Below are 21,726 nucleotides of genomic sequence, written 5' to 3' on the forward strand. Positions count from 1 at the left end.
TTGTTTTTGATAATGAAGAGACTTGATTAAATAAAATATTTGCCTAGGATCACACAATTTGAGACATGTCTATAGGTCAAGCGCATTGCAGTTAGGTCAAGTAGATTATTTAAGCCACTATACCTGCAGGTCTGGTAACATTTTTCTAATTTTTCGAGGCCTGCTTACTTAACCGCTCATCTATTCTCTCTTTAACCGCTAGAACTGTACCCCTTCCAGCTTTGCTTCCTTTCACTGTACCGTCCGATTACCTTCTGTGCCACAAAACTGTCACAGAGTGCCATCTCTCCTCCTTCTGCACAAATCATGATCATGGTTTCCTTGCTCACCTTCTTTGAAGGATCCCTCCTTCCTTGACTTGTCACGGGGAAGTATCCCACTTCCCCATCGCATCAAAAACAGTTCCAAAATAGGGTATGTTCAGCTGATCAGCCTATGCAAAATGATTCGACTTGGTACAAATCAGTCAAATTACAATCCTTTTACACGGAACGTTCTACTTTGTTGGTGACCACAAACTATGAGATCATTCAAAGGGAACCATACGTTAAGACTGTGCTATGCCATCTGTTGTCTACACAAGGAATTACTATCAGGATATATTTGCACACAGTTACAGAATACTATGGGCCTTTTTAGGAGTTTGGCAGGCAAGATACTATGTCACAAATGTTGTGAATATCCTGTACGCCATATTACAAGTGCGTTATAACCTATAGCACTTGTAATGATAAACAGGATATTTATTACATTTGAGATGGAGGACCCTGAGTGCCAAAATATACAGAAGGCCCTAAAGCTGAAGCAAATCCAAGATTTTGTACACGTTAAACTGGGCCCACCAGAGCACCACGGGCAAACTGAAAATACCACGTACCACATTGATGTCAGCGTGTATCAGCCGGAGTTCCTCCACGTGAGCCATCTTCTCCTGAAGCAGTAGGTCCATCTCCTGCTTGTACTCTTTCAGGTGCCGCTCCTCAGACTCCAGCGACTCGAACTCACACTTGAGCCGGGTCTTGATCTTCTCCATCTGTAGAGTCTTATTCCTATGACGATATGCCAAGAGTTACGGATGAGACATGAACCGAATCACCAAGGAAAGGCAGACACATGGACATGGGTTCCAGAAATCCAGGACACCAAAAATTCAGAATCTTTAGAATTTAAAAGAAAGAATTTAAACATGCAAATAAAACTTTTTAAACTCTTCGATTATAGCAACAGTCAATCAACCGGGTTGTCCACATCCACTCCTGAAAATGTGCACCAATGCGATTTATTTAAATCACTTATCACAAGACTGGAAGACAAGAAAGGATGTGTCCTTATGCCTTGGTTGAGATGCTCTTATGAAAAGTGACTCAATCATGTGCAGTACTGTGCAGACACTGCATTATGAAACTTTTGCATTCAAATTATTCACAGCCTCTGGGGAGTGACCGTCCTCTCCGCAAATACTGTTGCAGCCAAAAAATACATCATAACCTAGATACCTTTTCCTGATCCCCCCAAAAACTGCGGAAAAAAATTCCATATTGTTAATCTAAAATAATATACAAGTTTCCAAAGTGTTTTATAGGCCATATCCAGTGTAAAAATCTGCATAGGTCAGGAAAAACAATACCAGTGCCATACTTGCAATCTACACTTGGTATTGGATGACATTTGTGTTGCAATATAAGCAAACAAATGCTGTCAGCTGAAAAGTAGCATTCCATTTTTTTTTCTTTTTTTTTTATTAACTTTTTTTTAATTTATTGACTTTCCCATTTATGCAACCTGAATGCCCATTTACGTATTTCAATTGCCTGTCGATAGGTGCATTTTACCCACCTATTTCTTTAGTTGACCAATCGTATATGAAGAAGAAAAGACCGACACTCAAAGGTACCAAATTAGATGTGCGAACTATACACTGAACAATCCATGTGTAAACATCGTGGCCTCCTTTTGGGGCATTGAGGTTTTTTTTGCCTCATATGCATAAAGTAACCATACTGTAGCCCACCTGCTTGGTACATACATAAGTGACTTGAACCTATTCACATAACTCTGTGTGCTTCGAGTATACAATGCTTGCATAGACTAATTGAGGCCTTCAGAAAAAGTAAATTTTCCCAAAAACAAAAACAGATTGTTTACTATACAAACAGCATTTTGACAATGAATGGCTTTGCTTCTTTCTTCAGCTCCCATAAAAACTGACTAATTAGTCCACTTTACCGCACTTTCTACACTTGCACGAGCTCAATTTAAATGTAAATTGGAGAACCGGATAAGTAAGGGAAGTGAATAATTTGGGGTTCGTGAACACTCAAGAAGTTGCTTCACTTCCAAGACAATGTCCCTTATTAAATCCAGATGGATAACATAACCCCAATGCATGTGAGAATTGTTCCCGTACGATCACACATTCTTCCTTCTTTAGTCACACATAATTTATTCGACGAATTTAATTATTGATACAGAGCGATCAAGCAGTGCACGCTTTACAATGGTTTGGCTGCAAAATGGAACAAAGATGAGCAGGACATGAACATATGTCAGAGGAAGCAAGAAATCAGCTACTGTTATGGACATTGACACACAACATAATCTCAATTTCTAGCACATTCGGTAAGGACCGAGGCTTGGGTATCACACAAAAGAGATCAAATTGTACCTGGGGTTGGTGATAATGAGTGCGAGTACCACTGACCACTGAGATAGCAAGTTTGGTTTTCGAGGCAGAAACCAACAGATGGTTGAGTAAGAGAGAAGCCGAATTCCTGGTAACCAAGGAACCACGCACCCCTTACTTTTACACCCTCCCGAAAATCCATCAGGGCACGACACCCATCCCAGGGAGACCTATTGTCTCAGGAATAGGTTCTATCCTTGAACCGCTTTCAATTTTTTGTGATCACTTTTTTCAACCATTGGTGAAGCAGACTCCGTCATATGTGAGGGATATGACTGATATACTTCGCATAATGGGAGAGATAGGAGACACACGAGATATCGATCTACTCCTGACATTAGATGTAGAACAGCTCTACACTAACATACCACAGAGGGCAAGTCTCACAGTCATAGAAACCGCTTTGAACCAAATTGAGTGGTCGTCACCTACATCAGTTTCACTTATCATGCAATATGCTACTCTAGCAATGACTGAAAATTTCTTCAAGTTTAAGAACCAACTTTTCCATCAGGCTCAAGGAACTTCGATGGGTAGTACCTTCGCTCCCAGCGTGGCCTGCCTCTACATGGTGGCATTCGAGGAGGAGGTTATTTACCATCAGAGAAACCTCTATTTGAAGAACTTGAGCCTGTGGAAAAGATACATCGATGATATATTGGTCTTTTGGAAGGGCGATCTTCACACTTGCGAAGAATTTTGCAAATGGATCAATACTAAGAATGACTACATCAAGTTCACAAGATCCATTTCAGCCACCAGTATACCATTCCTGGATTTAAAAATCAGCATCTAAGAGGGTCACCTACATACCTCCTTATACAAAAAATCTACTGATAGAAACAGTTTACTGTCATACCATAGCCACCACCCACGAGCATTGAGGGACAATTTGCCATTTGGGCAATTCCTCCGGATTAGGAGAAACTACAGTGCAGTCAAAGACTACAAAACTGAGGCAGAGTCACTAGCGGAAAATCTGATTGAGAGATACTACCCTCCACAGCAAATTGAGAAATCATTAAAAAGGCAAGGAACAACAATAGAGAGGCCTTGTTAGAGGTGAAACAAAAATAACCCAGCAATGTCCTAACATGCGTGACCTCTTTTACACCAGGTTCCAACAAACTGAAGAAAATTATAAACAAACACTGGAACATTCTTAACACAGGATCCCTTGACATCCCCAAACCAAGGTTTGCGTTTAAACGCACAAGTAATTTAAAAGATATGCTCGTACACAAAAGACCTAAACCAGCTAACTCTAACATGCAAAGAACTTTATGGAATCTTCCTCCTGTACAGGGCCACTACCCCTGTGGCTCTTGTGCAGCATGTCCTCAAACTAAACAGACTAAAGAGATAACATTATCTGATTCTTTTACTTGGAAGATAAACACCCACACGAACTGCAACACATCCCAATGAATCTATCTATTAATTTGCCCTTGTGACAAAAGAGTCTACAATGGCTAATTTTGGAAACCCATCCACGTATCACACAGTCAGCTCTGTTCAGGATAGAGCAACGATGGGTGCACCGACTAGGGCTAGACCACCACGGACTGAATGATGAAATACCTTGGAGCTCTTTGGCATAGTTGTACAATCAACAAATGAATCTCTAGAAACCATAAGATAGTTAAATCACTGAATTTACAACACCAACATGTAACATGAATAGGGAGTGCACTATAGGTGAGAAATTCCCTTAGCCATTCCCCGCCCCAAAACTATGATAAACCTGATCAAATCGTTTTTTCATAACTACTAGCCATCCCAATATGGCCGACATGTTACTCTGCCAAGACAAGTCACGTGGTCCCTCGCAATAGCACCGAGTTTGACCTAATGTACGCATGAACTAAACCATTATCTAAATGTACGCGCGCGTTTTACTATATCAGCGGTATCACTCATGATCATTTCACGATTATTGGCCTGATTGCACACCCCTATATTGACCCAGGGAGTCTTCCCCTGCACCGTTCACTTTTAAGCCACTGCAAGGTGGCCGACACTTAGAAACCGGGTCACGTGGTTTACCGCCAAAAAAACACCAACTTTGACTTAATGTACGCGTGAACTAGACCATTACTTTATTGTACACGCGCGCTTGCTTTCATTAGAGTTTTCTCTGATGATTACCACGAGACAAATGGCTTGATTATTCACCCCTATAGTGGCCAGGGGTTTTCCCTCTCACACCACTCATTCTTTTAGCCACTCTAAGATGGCGGACACTCTGAAATGAGTTTTTTCAACAAACTTAAACTGGTCACATCACATGACACGTCAACAGCTGGGGCCGATTAACTTCCCGCCAGCCCTTAATGACGCACCATTTGCTGCTTTAAAACGGATCCTTACTGACCGTTTGGCACCATCCCGGTTGCAGCACGAAGGGGTAGGTGGTTTGGCGCGGATTCCAGCGGAGGCGGGTGAGTATGACCTAACACTCAGGAAGCGCATGCACTCTGCAGCAACTGAAAACAGGTAAGCGGCTGGAACTTTTGACAGTTAAGTCTGCGGGTTTATAGTAACTAAACCTGCCCCCCCTGGTGGACTCTTAGCGGTCGCATTCTTTTTGTGAGCACCACCTGGGCCCAGAGGTGTATGTGGGCGTCTGTCACACACGAAGTCAGTGACAGCACCGCATCACTTTTGTGTGATTTTCTGTGTGGGACTTATGCCCGCGCAATCCCTGTACCCAGCGATAAGGTTCAGGATGATAACGAGGGTTGCGTTTTCAAACTACCCCCGTAAAAACCAAAGGAAATGATGGACGGAGTGTTGAACATTGCAAGCACTCACCCCCAGTCAACTGGTCCATCTTTTCCTTTGGTTTTTGCTTTGTTCGCCATAAGTTGGCAGGGTATGCTCAGACGTGAGTCCCTTGCTCACTTTGCCACTGGATTCAAGCAAGCCTGGCTGAAGACGGCTGAAATGCCAGAAACCGGTCCTAGGAAGCTTGTTTCCGGTCCAGGGAAGACATGGCTTGGCAGTTCGGGCTGGACTGTTCCCATGAGGCACAGGGTCAGACTGATTTGCATATGGCCATGTCTGGACTGGGGTGGCAGAGTGGGCTAAAGAACGGTGATGGATCAAACCCAGATCTGTTGACTGGGGGTGAGTGCTTGCAATGTTCAACACTCCGTCCATCATTTCCTTTGGTTTTTGCTTTGTTCGCCATAAGTTGGCAGGGTATGCTCAGATGTGAGTCCCTTGCTCACTTTGCCACTGGATTCAAGCAAGCCTGGCTGAAGACGGCTGAAATGCCAGAAACCGGTCCTAGGAAGCTTGTTTCCGGTCCAGGGAAGACATGGCTTGGCAGTTCGTGCTGGACTGTTCCCATGAGGCACAGGGTCAGACTGATTTGCATATGGCCATGTCTGAACTGGGGTGGCAGAGTGGGCTAAAGAACGGTGATGGATTAAACCCAGATCAGTTGACTGGGGGTGAGTGCTTGCTATGTTGAATACTCCGTCCATCATTTCCTTTGGTTTTGGCCCTGTTGAATAGACAACTTGAAATGGCCCTTCTGATATGTAAAGGAAGAGATTTTCAGATCTTGGGTGTTTAACAAGAAAATAATGTTTAAAATGGGAAAATCTCTTTGAACCTGGGTGTTCGGCTGCTTAAAGTTCTATTTTTGTTGGATGCTTGTCGTCTGGAGTAAGATAAGCAGGCGTGTTAAGATAAATTGCTTTGTATGCAAAGCTTACAGTTTTATAGGTCAACTGGAGTGTAAGGAGAAGCAATCCTATATATGCAAAGACTACCGTGACACACTCAATTTTCTGTTAGAGACCCTCCATACAACCATATGAAGAGCCTCTTTGGGTGGTACAAGTCGTGATTTGCGTAGTTCTGTCACATTTTCATTTCCATAGTCCATGCATGATAAGATTAGGGCTTGGACGATCATTACAGATTGTGGTTTAGGGAGGAAGGGCTTATGGTTTTGGAGTAATTGTGGTTGAAATCGGACACCAATTACCATCTCTGATATGAAGGTCAATAACTTGTTAAGCTTGAAACCACTGGAGTTTGCAGAAGTTATTTTCTGGGGGTGAAAAGCATATATGTCTTGAGTTTGGTTGGTTCAGTTTGTTGGCAACTTCTGTCTTTAGTTGGAGCAGGAACAATTCCGTCTTCTGTGGGTTTAGTCTTAGCTTCATATTTGTTTTTTTTGTAAATTTTTTTGTCCTCATTCGCCATCAATCTCACTTCAAATCACACTCTAGGTGTCTGTACCCTCTCTCAAGAATTGAGGAATGTAGGCTGTTAGAAGTGGCGCCCCACCTACTGGTACCATAAACACTTTGGGGATCAATGAAGAAAACCACTGAGATACCTCTTCTGCCAAGCTCTAAGAGCAAGATAACTTTCGCCGATAAACCACCATGATATCTGGCAGTACACGACTTAGTCCAAAGAGTTTAATGGCATAATCATGGGACTCGGGGAAAAAAAAAAGAATCTCTTTTTTTTCTTCTCTCTTCTTCTCTCTTCCCTCCCTCCACGATTTTACTTTGTCATCTGAGCACCCCATCTAAGTTGCAAAGGCTTCCAAAATGCCCTCTTCTTGTCACTTCCTTGTCTGGCCAGATCCAATTTAGAGACTGCCAAAGTTGAAGACTGCCAATCCGCAAAGGTGGGAGGGCTTAATTCCGTCCATTTTATACAAATTTGTCTCCTAGCTAGTAGAATAGAGTAGAATAGCAGCATACCAGCGAGGCCAGTAACTTTTTCTACAAGGCCAAATATTATTAGGGGTAGGTCTATGTTGATACTACAGCCCAAAACACTTGTCAGGAAATCATCGACCTCCCCCCAGAAGGTGGCAAGAGAAGGACATTTCATAAACATATGAATATCTGAGGCAGAAACCTGGCCACATTTTTTACAACTAACCGGTGGCCCATTGGAAATCTTTGTCAATTTGTGAGGAGTTAAGTAGGCCCTATGGATTGTAAACAGGTGGTTTCTTTTTAACCATGCTGGTTTCACAACTTCATGTAAAATCTGACATGATTTCTGCCATAATTTGGCACAGTCATGTGTAGGTAAAGGGCCCCCCCACAGTTCTTCGGCTAGCTTGAATTCGCCATCTACTTCTTCCAACAGGGTTTGATACCAAAAGGAAACTTCTTTCCTCCCTGGGAGCTTGGTCACAAGCTGGTGTTCTAAAACGCTACCACTGCCCACAGAAGTTTTTCGTGGGTGAGTATGAACCCAACTTGCCAGTTGATAATGTTTAAACCGGGAGTATCCTTCCCCTAACCCTATCCTGGAGATGTTCCCAGGGAATAAGAGTGCCTCCAAGGAGGAGGTCTCCCCAAACCGCCAACTCCACGTCCCTCAAAGGTTTTGCCAGTCTATCCTTTAGGCACTTTGGGGTACCAGGGGAATCCCAAAGAGGAGCCAAGCTGGAAAAATAATCGAGCCCCACTGCCCCTCTCACTTTGGCCCAAGTTTTGGCTACCCCCTGGAGAACCTTCAGCTTGACTTTTTTTTAAAACTTCGGATCCCCGAATTTAAACAAAAAGCCCTGCTCTGACAATTTAGCACCTCTAAGCATGGCCAAGAACATCCCTCCAGCACCAGTATAAACGGGCATTCTCCGTAACATACGTGAGTGTGAGAGTTGGAAGGCCCAGGCATACAAATGAAGGTCCGGTAGAGCCAGGCCACCCTTTTCTCTTCTCCGCCTCAGCTTTTTCCATGCAATCCTAGATGATTTAGATGCCCAGACAAATGAATTAATTTCACTCTGAAGCTTATCAATCATGGATTTTTCAAAATAAAGAGGGATACAATTAAAAAGAAATGTAATCGTTGGGAGTATCGTCATCTTGATCAGATTAATTCTTCCCAAGATTGACAAAGGAAGTATGGCCCAAGCTTTCATTAGCCTTTTACATTCCTTTACCACTATATCTAAGTTGATCTCGGCAATTTTTGTGATATCCTGAACCACATGAACTCCCAAATATCTCATTTTGGAGCTAGGCTGGTTACACTGCTGTGTCTCGGTCAGATTCCAGGTCATAATTTCCGTTTTTGCGGCATTAATATCATATCCAGAGACGGAGCCAAACTTAAGCTGATGACTACTAGGAGGGCTGACTGTAAATCAGCAGAAAAGACCAGGATATCGTCGGCATACAGGAATACCTTCCTCTCCCACTCCCCATACTTAAATGACTGAATGTTGGAATCTGCCCTAAGCCGTTGAGCAAATGGCTTGATGTGGAGATGGAATAGAAGCGGGGAGAGTGGGCAGCCCCGTCTAGTCCCTCTTGTAATTCTGAACGAATCTGTGATATTCACATTAACCAATAGCCTAGCGGTGGGGTTCTGATAAATCAACTGGACCATATGACAGAATCTTTCCCCCAAGTTGAACTTCCTCAAGCCTCCGACAGGTAGATCCAATTTACTCTGTCGAAGGCCTTGGTAGCGTCCAATGTCATGGCTGCCAATGGGAGGGAATATGTAGAGGCGAGGTCAATGGCGCCAATGAGATCATACGTGAGATCTGAAAGCTACCGGTTCCTAACAAAGCCCTTCTGATCTAAGTGGAGAACATCTCCCACCATAAGACCCAATCTTGCTGCCAAAATGGAGGTAAAAATGTTATAATCTACATTTAAAAGCAAGATGGGTCTATATGACCCACAGCTTGATGGAGGTTTCCCGGGTTTCAATATCAGAATTATTAAAGCGTCGTTCCATGAAGCTGGGAGCCCTAAACTAGTCTCCAACACATAATTAAACAACTGCGTTAGAGTGGGGATGATCTTCTCTCCCAGCATCTTATAGATCTCCGCTGGGAGGCCAGCGGGGCCTGCTGCTTTCCCGGTCTTGCAGCGTTGAATGGCTTCTCTTACCTCAGCTTGGGTAAAGGCTTGGTCCAAATATTGTTGTTGGTCCAGCCCAAAGGAGAGAAGGGAAATATCCCCCAACCAATTCTGAACACTAGCAATATCTAGCCTTTTGTCCTCACAATAGATCTCCTGAAAGTAGGTCTGAAAGGCCTGACTGATTTCCCCATCTGAACAGAAGGTTTCATTTCCGCTGATGATCTCATTAATATGATTTCTTATCCGAGCAGATTTTGCTTTCCCGGCAAGAAGCTTGCCTGCGCCCTCCCCATATTCAAAATGGGTGATTTTACTAGCCTGCCCTTTACGGATAAGCCCGGAGTGGAGAATATTCTCCAACTGCCCTTTTAAACTATCCCATTTGGCTTTCTGTTCTTGCTGGATTTCAGGGGAGGCTAGAAAGGATAATTCAGCCTCTACATCTTTCAACTTTCCCTCAATTGAAGATATCTCCTCCTTATATCTTTTATTTCTAAAGCTCGCCCTGCTGGTAATTTGGCCACGCAAGAAGGCCTTAAAAGAGTCCCAAACATTAGTTATTGATGTTGACCCCAGATTTATTTCAAGAAACCATTCAGTTTCTTGTAATAAAAAAGCCTTTTCCTTCTCCATCAGGAGTAAAGAGCGGTCAAGCGACCATGTACGAGCGGGCCCTACTGCTGGAACATCCAAACGTAGTAAGACCCCTGAATGATCTGAGAGATGATTGGCCAGGCATGAAATATCGTTAACTCTATCTCTCAATGAGTTACTTATCAGCACATAATCTATTCTAGATTGGTGCCGATATAATTTCTAAATGATACACCTGGCTGCAAGCCCGATCTTTCCCTCCATATATCTAGGAACACAAATTGTTCCATTGCCTCCAGGAGGAAGTCCCGGGATTTTAAAGGGGCCACGGCTCTACTATTGGAGTTTTGTCCAGCACAGGGTTCAAAACTATATTAAAATCTCCAGCTAGAATTATTGGCTCAGGAAAATCTAATAGAGAAGAAAAAATGGTCTTAAGACTAGAGGGGTCGTCAAGATTCGGTCCGTAGTAACTGACCATATTTGTTATCCATGCTTGTTTTTCCTTGGCAGGGGTGGGAGTGGTGGTGGTAAGAGAATCAAAGCAGTTTGAGCATTCAAATCTCAGATGGAATTTCCATGTTTCAAGAGAACACCACTCACCGGTTTGGCTTACAAAGGAAAACGGTGAGGATTGGGAAACATCAGTCCCAACAGGGGAGAGAAGTAGTTGACAATTTCTATGCATTATGATTTACTACATTAATATCATCTTAATCATTCAAGCATCATACCCCTAACACCAATTCTTTAGTGCATAGTTTTGAGGAGTACAATACGATGTAGTCAAGGAGTCAAGAAATACGATCACATCTAGCCTGCTCTCAGAGAACTAAAATGGCTCCCAATCAAAATGAGTGCCAATTTCAGAACTGCCTTTCTCACGCACAAAGCCCTGCACACTGGGAAACCTGCATACCGGGCTTCCAAACTCAAGAAGGCCGGCCAGACAAGGAACCTTAGGAGTACGAACACTGTACCCTTATTCCTCCGAAAACTCGCAAACAAAAAGCCCTATCTCGATCCTTCTCAGGAAATGCACCCAGAATATGGAACTCAATCCCAGTCCATATCAGGACTACCCCTTCCTTTCTAATATTCAAAAGGCAGCCCAAATACTTCTTCCTCAACCGATCCCTCCCAAATGGATAGCTACTGTCCAATCTCAGAATCCTGACCACTGCGACAAGCCACCACTTTATAACTAAGTCTCCTAACTCGCCCACCCCCGACTCGTTCCTTGGTCCCCTACTCCATCCCCGAACAGACTTCGTCACGAGTCAATGTATATACCAATGTTATATTGTGTGATTTCTCTGCTACTAATTTTGTAAAGTGCTCCAATACTTTTGATTAGTCACAAATAAATGCGTGTATTACTGACATATTATGAAACTTCTTCGCTACTAATGTTGTAAAGCGCTCCGATACCTTCGGGTTTGGCCAGCGCTATACAAAACTCTTAAATAAAAAAAATAAAAAATGTATGATGTCAAATGCTGCCGACAGGTCCAAAACAACCAGGAAGCAAGCATTACCATCGCCGAAGATGTGCAGGATATCATTAACAATTTTGAGGAGGGAGGTTTAGGTGCTGACCAGAATGGAAACCAGTTTCGAAGTCACCTAAGAGATGGGTTTGCAGCTGTACTCAACTTTTTCAGTTATACATCTTTCGAGGAATGTTTGGGATGAAAGGGAGGCCAGTGATGGGCCTGTTCTTATCCAGAACTTCTATAAGAGGGCACATGTGCTGGATCTTAAGAGAAAAAGGGAAAGATCCTAGATTCGGGCAGGAATTCATGTTTTTTAGCCATAAGAGGGAGAAAGCATCTACATGATCTTTGACCTGAGATGGAGGCACAGGGCCTGATGCTAAATGAGATGGCTTGGTGCTCATGAAGACTAATCTTAGTGCATTTGTGGTGGTGAAAGCGGTTCATGAGATTGAGGGTTTTTTCTTCAGAGCTTGAATTTCTCTGTGTTCCGGACAGTGTAATTAACTACCCAGGTCGGATGCGATATTGCTTAGTAGTTGGAAAGTTAGTGTTGAAGTCTTGTGATAGCTTCACGGTCTGGACCATGGCCTGATGTAGAGCCTTTCTGTCAATGAGTTCATGGTCTCTGGAGTATACGGGCTTGACTTCTGGCCTCAGATAAAGCGACTGTGCTGCTGCTCTGCCGCAGCCAGGAAATAAAAGGGAATGAAATGTGGACTCACCAATCCAGAGTGACCATGCTCGAGATCTGCATGGAGTTCTTCCTAGTGCTAACCAGTGAGAGCTTGGAATGAGAAGGAATCAGTATCAACTCTGAATTAAAGTCAAGCACTTAAAGGTTTTGCTTCGTGTGGTAGAAAAAAATTCCGAACCACGGGCCATCAAACTGGAATGCTTACATGAGCCACATTGTCACCATTATGAATGCCTAATTGCAGTAATCAACAGCTGAAAGTGTCTTACTTCTGCAAAGTGTCTGGCGTGCTGCTGCACACCATGGACTGCAATTGTGTCAGCTTTTGATCCAATTGAGCTACACGTAAACGCTTTCGTTAAAGTCTGCAATTTATGCAGCAGGTGATGGATTATGTGTTTTATGCAGTAAATGTGTATTTATGTCCAAAGCACCACCGCTGCCAACAGTGTTTTTCCAGTGGCTCTGCCTGTCCTCCACGGTGAAACCATCATCTTTCCGTTCTCCCGCATTTTCCAATTAAGAGCGGGTTGGAAGGAAGGTACAATTTATCGCAGCGAATGAAATCAGATTTACGCGGGTTCGTTATTTAACAGGTGGGATAAATTATACCTATTCTGGGCTTCCGATGAAGAACATGCTGATTTTACTGTTTGCTGCACCAAAATCTACAAGTCATGTTAAATCCTGTATGCTCTTCCTCTTTTGAATTCCGGACGGTGTACCTGGCTGAAATCTAATCATACGTGTGGTTTTTAATCGCACCCAGTAATCACCAGGTGGAGTAAACGCAATACAACTTGCAAGTGCGAACCCTGCACAAGCATGGATTTGAGCAGGGGATGGACAACTCGACCCACTCAGAATCAGAGAATAGCCCCTACAGTCCCTAAAGCAGGATGTATTTAACCCCTTGCATGCTTCTGACGGAACCACTCCGTCATGAGCCATGGGCGCCGTGTGCTCATGACGGAGTGGTTCCGTCATGCTGCGGCCGTTGGCGGCCGCTCCGCCCACGTGGCGCTGATTCCCCGCAAGTGGGTGGAGTCATGACGGAACCACGCCGTCATGAGCACAGCTCGCCCGTGACTCATGACGGCTTGGTTCTGTCATGAGCATAGCAGCGCCGCAAACCCCCCAAACCCCCCCAGCGCTGCGGCAGAATTCGCGCCGCAGCGAAGGGGTTAAGGTGCAGCTACATCGAATGAATGTGGAATAGGTTATATGGAACAAAAATATCAATAAGCAGATTCTAATTCGTTGCAAACGAATATTAAAGCAGTTTAATGCAATTCAGTTTTAAAAGCAGCTTTATGGTATAGAAGGTGTGTGAATCTGCAGTGGGATCCCTCTTTGGCTAAACCTCAGGAGTACAATACATATACTCGGGGCTTTAAGTGGGACGAAAAACTGTGGGCTCTCATAAAGGGGCGTGGTCAATGCCATTAGGGGCGTTACTTAAAAACACATAAGCTAAACATTTGTGCTTAGGATAGTGTGCCGCCCGACTTGTATTTCGCTGTTTCTGTCATTGCATCCAGATATATGATACAGCAAGTAACATCACACTTACAACAAGTCAAGACTATTAGCTTTGTCAATGGTCGTTAGATGCATAAGAGAAACAAGCAGCAACTATGGCTTGTATATAATATTGAAAAAGCTTCCACTTAAAGCTCTGGTGACACCACGACAATGTTGCTGCTCTCGAGTTTCAAAAAGAGAAGGGAAATCCAGAGAGAAAATGACTCTTTCAGGATTTCCCTTCCCCTCCAACGCTCACCTGGCATGACGTCATGCCGTAACTTCTCCACTAGTGAGGAGCAGAGTGAGCAGCGCACATGATGTGCCTGCTGTCCCTGCAGTCAGGAAAAAAACAGACAGCCTGTGCCACGGGACCAAACAGAGCCCGATAGAGACCCGTTTCGAGGCCTCCTTTAAAAACTGCCGGTGCTCAGCACCAGTGAGACCCGGCCCACTTAAAGCCCTCCATATACTACTACAAAACGAATTCCCGCTACTAATTTCTAAGACTGTGGATGTCAGCGAAAGAAAGTTCATGAGTAAGGAATCGGAGATGTCACCCTTTAATTACTCAAGAAGCACTCATGAGCTGCTCATACAGCTGACACGATTCGACTAGAGGGACATGAAACACACAAAAGGACGAAACAGGTCCTAGGTTCCTTGTGTTCTGTTTCAGGGATGACCTTGCCTGGCAGTCGGTCTGGACTGTTCCCATTGGAGCAGGTTTAAGACTGATTTGCATATGGCTGGTACAAATCGAGGTAGTGGCATGGTGGACGAAAAATTATGGATTGGGCCCCTAACGATTGACAGCGGCCTGGATTAAATTAAGCATTCCACCCATTATCTTGTTGTTGTAGTAGGTGACAACAAGTGCGTCAGGTATGCTCACACATGGGTCCCGTGCTCACTGTGCACCTAGAATCAAGCTATACCTGGCTAAACTGGCCCTAGGTTGCCTGCTTTCTTGTTCAGTGAGGACCTGGCCTGGCAGTTTGGGCTGGACTGTTTTCATTCGAGCAGGCTCTAGACTGATTTGCTGGGTCCAAACTGAGGTGTCATAGTGGAGAAAAACAATGGACTGGGGTCGAGTCCCTGAGCGAGTGCCAGTGTGCTGAGATTAATTCAAGCATTCCACCCTTCACCTTGTTGTTGTTACAATGGATCCGGACTGGAGGCACAGCATGTGTCACAACACACCTTAACTGCAGTAGGGAAGAGGAAACCAGAGGTCAGATCAACGAATACATTTATAATGGCCGCAATCCTGCAATTTGCTAAATCACCAGATTATCGACCATTAACCCCTTCTGTGCCACGCCCTTTCCCCCTCCTGTGCCGGGCGTTACATTAGTGGGTGGGGTTCATGACGAGATAGTCTCGTCATGGGCACAGCGCGACCGTGCTCCATGACGAGACTATCTCGTCATGGGCACAGAAGAGGTTAAATGCCATTTTAGTATATATTAACTACATTCTGCTATTCCAGAGCTCTCAACGGTTGTACTGGGGAACCAGGTTATAGTCTTGGCATCAGCTCAACTTCCTGTTATTCTGAGCAAGTCACATAATCTCCCTGTGCCAAAAAACAAACAAAAAAAAAATGAATGTGCATTTGTGTAATGTAACTGGTGCTCATGAAAAGCACTACAATACCTTCAGGTCCAGTTTGTGCCATATAAAATTGCAAATAAGTGCTTAGCGAATCTCAAAAAAGGTTGTAGAAGTACCAAATAATTCGGAAGGGGCAAGTTTAGAACATGCCTTCCAAACTGCAATGGTTTGTGACCACAATTTGAGTCGCAAAGCATTGCTAGGCTACAGACTCCTGAAAGGAGGGGGTAACTGATCCCCAAAGGGCAAGGATTCCGCTGGGACACCTACTTTGTGAGTGTTAACAATTACGTTTGTTAGAGAGTAGGCAGTGGTCCAGGGGACCACCCCAACCTCTTGAACAAACTTTATTTAAATGCATGCCAGTTTCCCTTAAAACAAAAGGGTTGCATTTAAAAAATAAGTTTATTGAAAATAAATGACAGACATGGTGGCATGCGGATTCTTGGAGGCCAATATCCGTGTGATTGTATCAACTGAAGAGGCAACGTAGCACACCACAACAGTCTAATAATGTCCTGAATTTTCCATATCCTTTAAGTATTATCCATGCGTTGAAAAGTTCATGTACAAGAATACATCATTGTCCAGTCTTCATAGAGTTGTCAAGATGGATATATTTTATTTTCAAATATATTTCCAATATTCGAATCGCTGACTTATAATTTGCCATCCGTGTGATTGTGGTTAATTGGACTGAGCTGCAATTTGAATATTAATTAATTATTATTAATAAATATTAAGTGGTAAAATTAGGAGGCAATCCAATTTTGTCTTTTTACAGTCCGACCTTTAATGGTACATAGATCAGATCATAAAAATATTTACTGGCCACAGATAGCCGCCAGTATTTCGCAATATTTTTTAATTCATCATGAAAGTATATAAATTTGCGTTGGCGATCCCTGAATTCGAACCTTTGACCTATAGATTCTTGCAACAGGAGTATATTCCACTAACGTATCTGGCCGCCTTCAATAAACGATAGAAAAAGGGAGTAGCGTGCTGAATAGGCCCCTCGAAGCGCTGAGTCTGTGTTGAGAAACGCCCGCGATATAGCGCTCCAAGCCATACATTTACATGTTCCTCCTGTGTCAACAATCCCACTGCACCCATGGGGAGAGGCAGGACACGCACATTTCTAAAGCATCCTTAGACAGAGCACCCCGCCCCCACACTTTACAAATTCAAGGTCACAGGGGGCACTTCCGCCTGGAAACGCTTCTCTTGCATCGGTCTGAAAAAGTATGAATAGCCACAACACAGACGTGCATATGGAGCTCAGGAAGAGGGGGTTTTATACCCCAGGGCGCTGCCAAGGAAACCTTAAAGGGACAATTTAAAGAACGGGGCACGAGTTTACATTAGGATAATCTAAGTTGCAGGTCATTGTGAATACATGAACGCATGTTCTTGTGTCGTGCACTAAGCAAAGAGAATTCCATCCTCAACACCTAAATGTTGGCATATAGGAGAAACGGAGGCAGGGGGGGGGGGTTATACAGTGGTTGCCCCGGATCACACCTGTAAGGCACCTCATGCAATGACATGTATGAAGATTGGGATTCTGTTGAGCACGTATGGCACAGCGATACTGAGAGAGTACCACGAATGCAAGGCACAAATAGCAAGGACATGTATAAACACCGAGTAATTGCTAAGAATGTAGGGCTTAACAAGCAAGGACACGTATGAGCCCCGAGATATGGCTACACCACGCATGTGAAGCAAAACATACAAAGACTTGCAGAAACACTGAGTATGTGTCAGAAATATAAACCACAAGATGAAAGTACAGGTCTGAAATTCAGACACAACCAATAAAGTGAGGCAGAACCTGCAAAGATATAGGTAAACGCTGAGATACTGACACGTATGGGAGACAAAACATGCAAATACATATAGAAACTGAGATTATGCCAGAAATGTAAGCCACTACATGAAAAGGACATGTATAAACATTGAAATACTGTCACAGAAGTAAAGTATGCGTACAAGACGTGTGTGCTATGCACGTAAGGCAGAACATGCAAGGACATTTACACAAATACACTGTCATGGTATACAAAGTTATGTAGAAATACTGGCATACTGCCATGTTAACATTATAGAACATGCAAGGGCAATAAAAACCTCGATATCTTAGCCCAAACCAAACGTAAAGCATACCAAACAACAACAAATATGAGCACTGAAGTACTACCAAGGGTGTAAGGCACAGCATGCCAGAATAAGTATAAAAACTGAAATGCTGCACATAAAATAGGGCATAACAAGCAAGAACGTGTGGTGAGCATAGAGGTATTGACCCGAAGGTGAGGCAGAACTTACAAGGACATGTATAAACATACAAATACAACCAATACATGCAAGACACAACATGGAAGGGCGTGTATAAACACAGAAATACTGTCAGAAACGCAAGAAAATATGAAAGAACGTGTATTCACATTCAGATACAACCACCAATGTGAGGCACAAGATGCATGAACATGTATAACCACTGAGATCAGTAACACACAAGCAAGGATATGAATAACCACTGAGATACTGCCACAAACATACTATGCACTAAAGGGCATGAATAAACATTAAGATATATAAGCCATAACATGCAAGATTATACAAACACAAGGATATATGTAAAACGCAACATCAAAGGACATGTACGAACACCGAGATATGTAAACCAGAATATGAAAGGACATGTATAAACCCGGAGATACTGCCACAAAGGTAAAACATCATGAGAGAACATGCATAAACACAGGGGTTTGTAAGCCACAGCATGAAAGGACACGTATAAATACTAAGGTGTATAATCATCGAGAGGCACAATATGCATGGACATGTATAAACATTCAGAGACACCCAATAGCGTGAGGTAGCACATGCAAGGGCATGCATGAACACTGAACAACTGCCACAAATGTAAAACACATCATACATAGAGATGTATGAAGAGATACTGGAGCGCATTGAGGCAGAACATGCAAGGACACCGCCACACATACAAAGTACAGCACAGAAGGGCAAATATAAATATTGACATACTGCCAGGGTGGTAAGCTAAAAACCATTATACACTAGCAAAAACGTAAAGCAAACCATACAAGGAAATATCTGAGCACTTAGTTACTGCCAGAGATGTAAAGTCTGCTGGCAGTTCAGGATAGACTGTTCCCATGAGGAGTTGGCTCGGTACTGATTTGCATAAGGCAGGCCTCCGTCTAGAGTGGCAAGTGGGTGTTAATGCTCCAATCGATTGAAAGATTATTGCAAGCATTCCATCAATCACCTTGTTGTTTGTTACAATACATACAAGGCACAGCATGCGCGACTGCCCTGCTGAATATATCTACATAAAGAATATTGAGGTACAAGAATATCGAGGACAGAATATCGAGAGCCAAAATATGGAAAGATAAGTGCATATAGGGAAGTATAGATTTATTATGCCTAAATTGAGATATATGTACCTCGTAGGTACATATACGTGGAGATGACTATAGAAAATCAAGACTTACCTATTGATATCTATATATATATTTTTTTGTCCTATATATTCAGTAACCTCGGTATTCTGACTCTGATATTTAACATGCACACACACCGCATATGAGAATTTGTCGAAATACTGAACGGTGAAGGAAAATGAATTTTAACAGTAAACCGTCCTAAGATGCGATTTGAAATAATAAATGTTGTGTAGCATCAACCAATATAGAAGGCTGAACTTAATGTGGGGTGTAAATTACTAAAATGTAGGAGCTGGGGCTATCCACGCAGTACAGGCTAATCCAGAATACACTGATCATATGCCATAAAGGAGACGCAGGTAGGTATATGAGAACGTCAAACTCGTGCGGTAAAAGTACAGGGACTCAGGTCACCATCTGGCACAACCTTGAGAGGGCCAGACTTAGGGCGTTAAGTGGGCAGGGTCCCGCCGCTGCCCATCACTGGCAGTTCTAACAAGCATTTGCAATGCAATAGGTCTCGCATTTATAAGAGTTTGAGCTATTGGCATTGTAAAATTACAATGCCTTTTATTTATGTTTTGGTTTTAAAACAAATAAAAGGCATTGTCATTTACAATGTCAGTAGCATAAACTCGCATAAAAGCAGTGTGTGGAGTGCAGCAATGTGCGGCGTGCAGCAGTGTGCGGCGTGCAGCAGTGTGCAGCGTGCAGCAGTGTGTAATGCAGCAGTGTGGCGTGCAGCAGTGTGTGGCATGCAGCAGTGTGCGGCGTGCAGCAGTGTGCGGCATGCAGCAGTGTTTCGTGTAGCAGTGTGAGGCATGCAGCACTGTGTGGCGTGCAGCGGCATGCAGCAGTGTGCGGCGTGCAGCAGTGTGCTGCGTGCAGCAGTGTCGTGCAGCATGCAGCAGTGAGTAATGCAGCAGTGTGCAGCAGTGTGTGGCGTGCAGCAGTGTGCGGCGTGCAGCAGTGTGTGCCGTGCAGCAGTGTGTGCCGTGCAGCAGTGTTTCGTGTAGCATTGTGCGGCGTGCAGCAGTGTGTGGCGTGCAGCAGTGTGTGGCGTGCAGCAGTGTGTGGCGTGCAGCAGTGTGTGGCATGCAGTGGCATGCAGCAGTGTGTGGCGTGCAGCAGTGTGCGGCGTGCAGCAGAGTGCGGCGTGCAGCAGAGTGCGGCGTGCAGCAGAGTGCGGCGTGCAGCAGTGTGAGGCGTGCAGCAGTGTGTGGCGTGCAGCAGTGTGTGGCATGCATCAGTGTGTGGCATGCAGCAGTGTGTGGCGTGCAGCGGCATGCAGCAGTGTGTGGCGTGCAGCAGTGTGTGGCGTGTAGCAGAGTGCGGCGTGCAGCCATGTGCGGCGTGCAGCAGTGTGAGGCGTGCAGCAGTGTGCGGCGTGCAGCAGTGTGAGGCGTGCAGCAGTGTGTGGCGTGCAGCAGTGTGTGGCGTGCAGCAGTGTGTGGCGTGCAGCAGTGTGAGGCGTGCAGCAGTGTGCGGCGTGCAGCAGTGTGAGGCGTGCAGCAGTGTGTAATGCAGCAGTGTGTAATGCAGCAGTGTGTGGCGTGCGGTAGTGTGCGGCGTGCAGCAGTGTGAGGCGTGCAGCAGTGTGAGGCGTGCAGCAGTGTGCGGCATGCAGCAGTGTGCGGCGTGCAGCAGTGTGCGGCGTGCAGCAGTGTGCGGCGTGCATCAGTGTTTCGTGTAGGAGTGTGAGGCGTGCAGCAGTGTGAGGCGTGCAGCAGTGTGAGGCGTGCAGCAGTGTGCGGCGTGCAGCAGTGTGTGCAGCAGTGTGTGGTGTGCAGCAGTGTGCGGCGTGCAGCAGTGTGCGGCGTGCAGCAGTGTGCGGCGTGCAGCAGTGTGCGGCGGCGGCGTGCAGCAGTGTGTGGCGTGCAGCAGTGTTTCGTGTAGCAGTGTGAGGCGTGCAGCAGTGTGCGGCATGCAGCAGTGTGCGGCATGCAGCAGTGTGCGGCATGCAGCAGTGTGTAATGCAGCAGTGTGCGCAGCAGTGTGCGGCATGCAGCAGTGTGTGGCGTGGTTTGTAAACAACAAGAAAAGCGGACATCAAAGGAAGGGTGGGAGGGAACGAGCATATGGGGTGTGAGTTATAACGAAAGTTAATTGTTGTAAGAGGGGATGCAGGAAGTGAGGCCGAGCACGCGCTGGCGAAAGCAGTCTGCTGCTTTCAAGTCCGATGCCAGCTTCGCGCTTGAATGCCTCACATGCACTGGCCATAAACCGCACTCCTAAGGTCTTGTGCCCCTTACTAAATCTCTCTGAATGCGTGAGGCGGCGCACGCGCAGGAAGTAGCTGGTGGCAGATGAAATGCGCGTGGTTGTGCGCGTAACCGCCACCCGATCCGCCTGGGAAGCCTTTGGGAGCATTTTCTGAAGCCCCTACATAAGTCTCGCTGAGCGATCGCTTACGTGATAGCCAGGCAGGCCCTCCATCAGGGTGACAAAACAAAATCTGAACTCTGCAGCAGTACCACCCTATGCTGCCTTTGAGGCAACCCCAAAGAGACTCGTTAAAAGTTATTTCAGTCTAATCATTTCAGAACTGAAACATTTTCAATATTATATACAACGAAGTCATAGTTGTTGCTTATTTATCTTATGCAACTAACAACCATTGAGCCAGTAATCCTCGTTTGATGTTGGTATAATGTTTCTTGCTGTATCATATGTCTAGATGCAATGACAAACAACAAGATACCAGTCGGGTGGTGGCACATTATGCTGAGCAGAGATGCTTAGTTTACTGCTTTTAAGACACGCCCTT

General features: G+C 44.7%; 1 protein-coding gene across 1 annotated transcript in view; it reads right to left on the minus strand.

Annotated features, from left to right (window-relative positions):
• The window catches only part of ZC4H2 (zinc finger C4H2-type containing), a 97,510-nt gene that overhangs the window by 62,365 nt on the left and 13,419 nt on the right, over positions 1-21,726 (minus strand). The window contains exon 2 of the mRNA XM_085608286.1: positions 878-1,049. Coding sequence (XP_085464412.1) covers positions 878-1,049 — 172 coding nt within the window. The remainder of the gene's footprint in view (positions 1-877; positions 1,050-21,726) is intronic.

This window comes from Triturus cristatus, chromosome 5_2 (assembly GCF_964204655.1).
Source record: "Triturus cristatus chromosome 5_2, aTriCri1.1, whole genome shotgun sequence".
Lineage (NCBI taxonomy): Eukaryota > Metazoa > Chordata > Amphibia > Caudata > Salamandridae > Triturus > Triturus cristatus.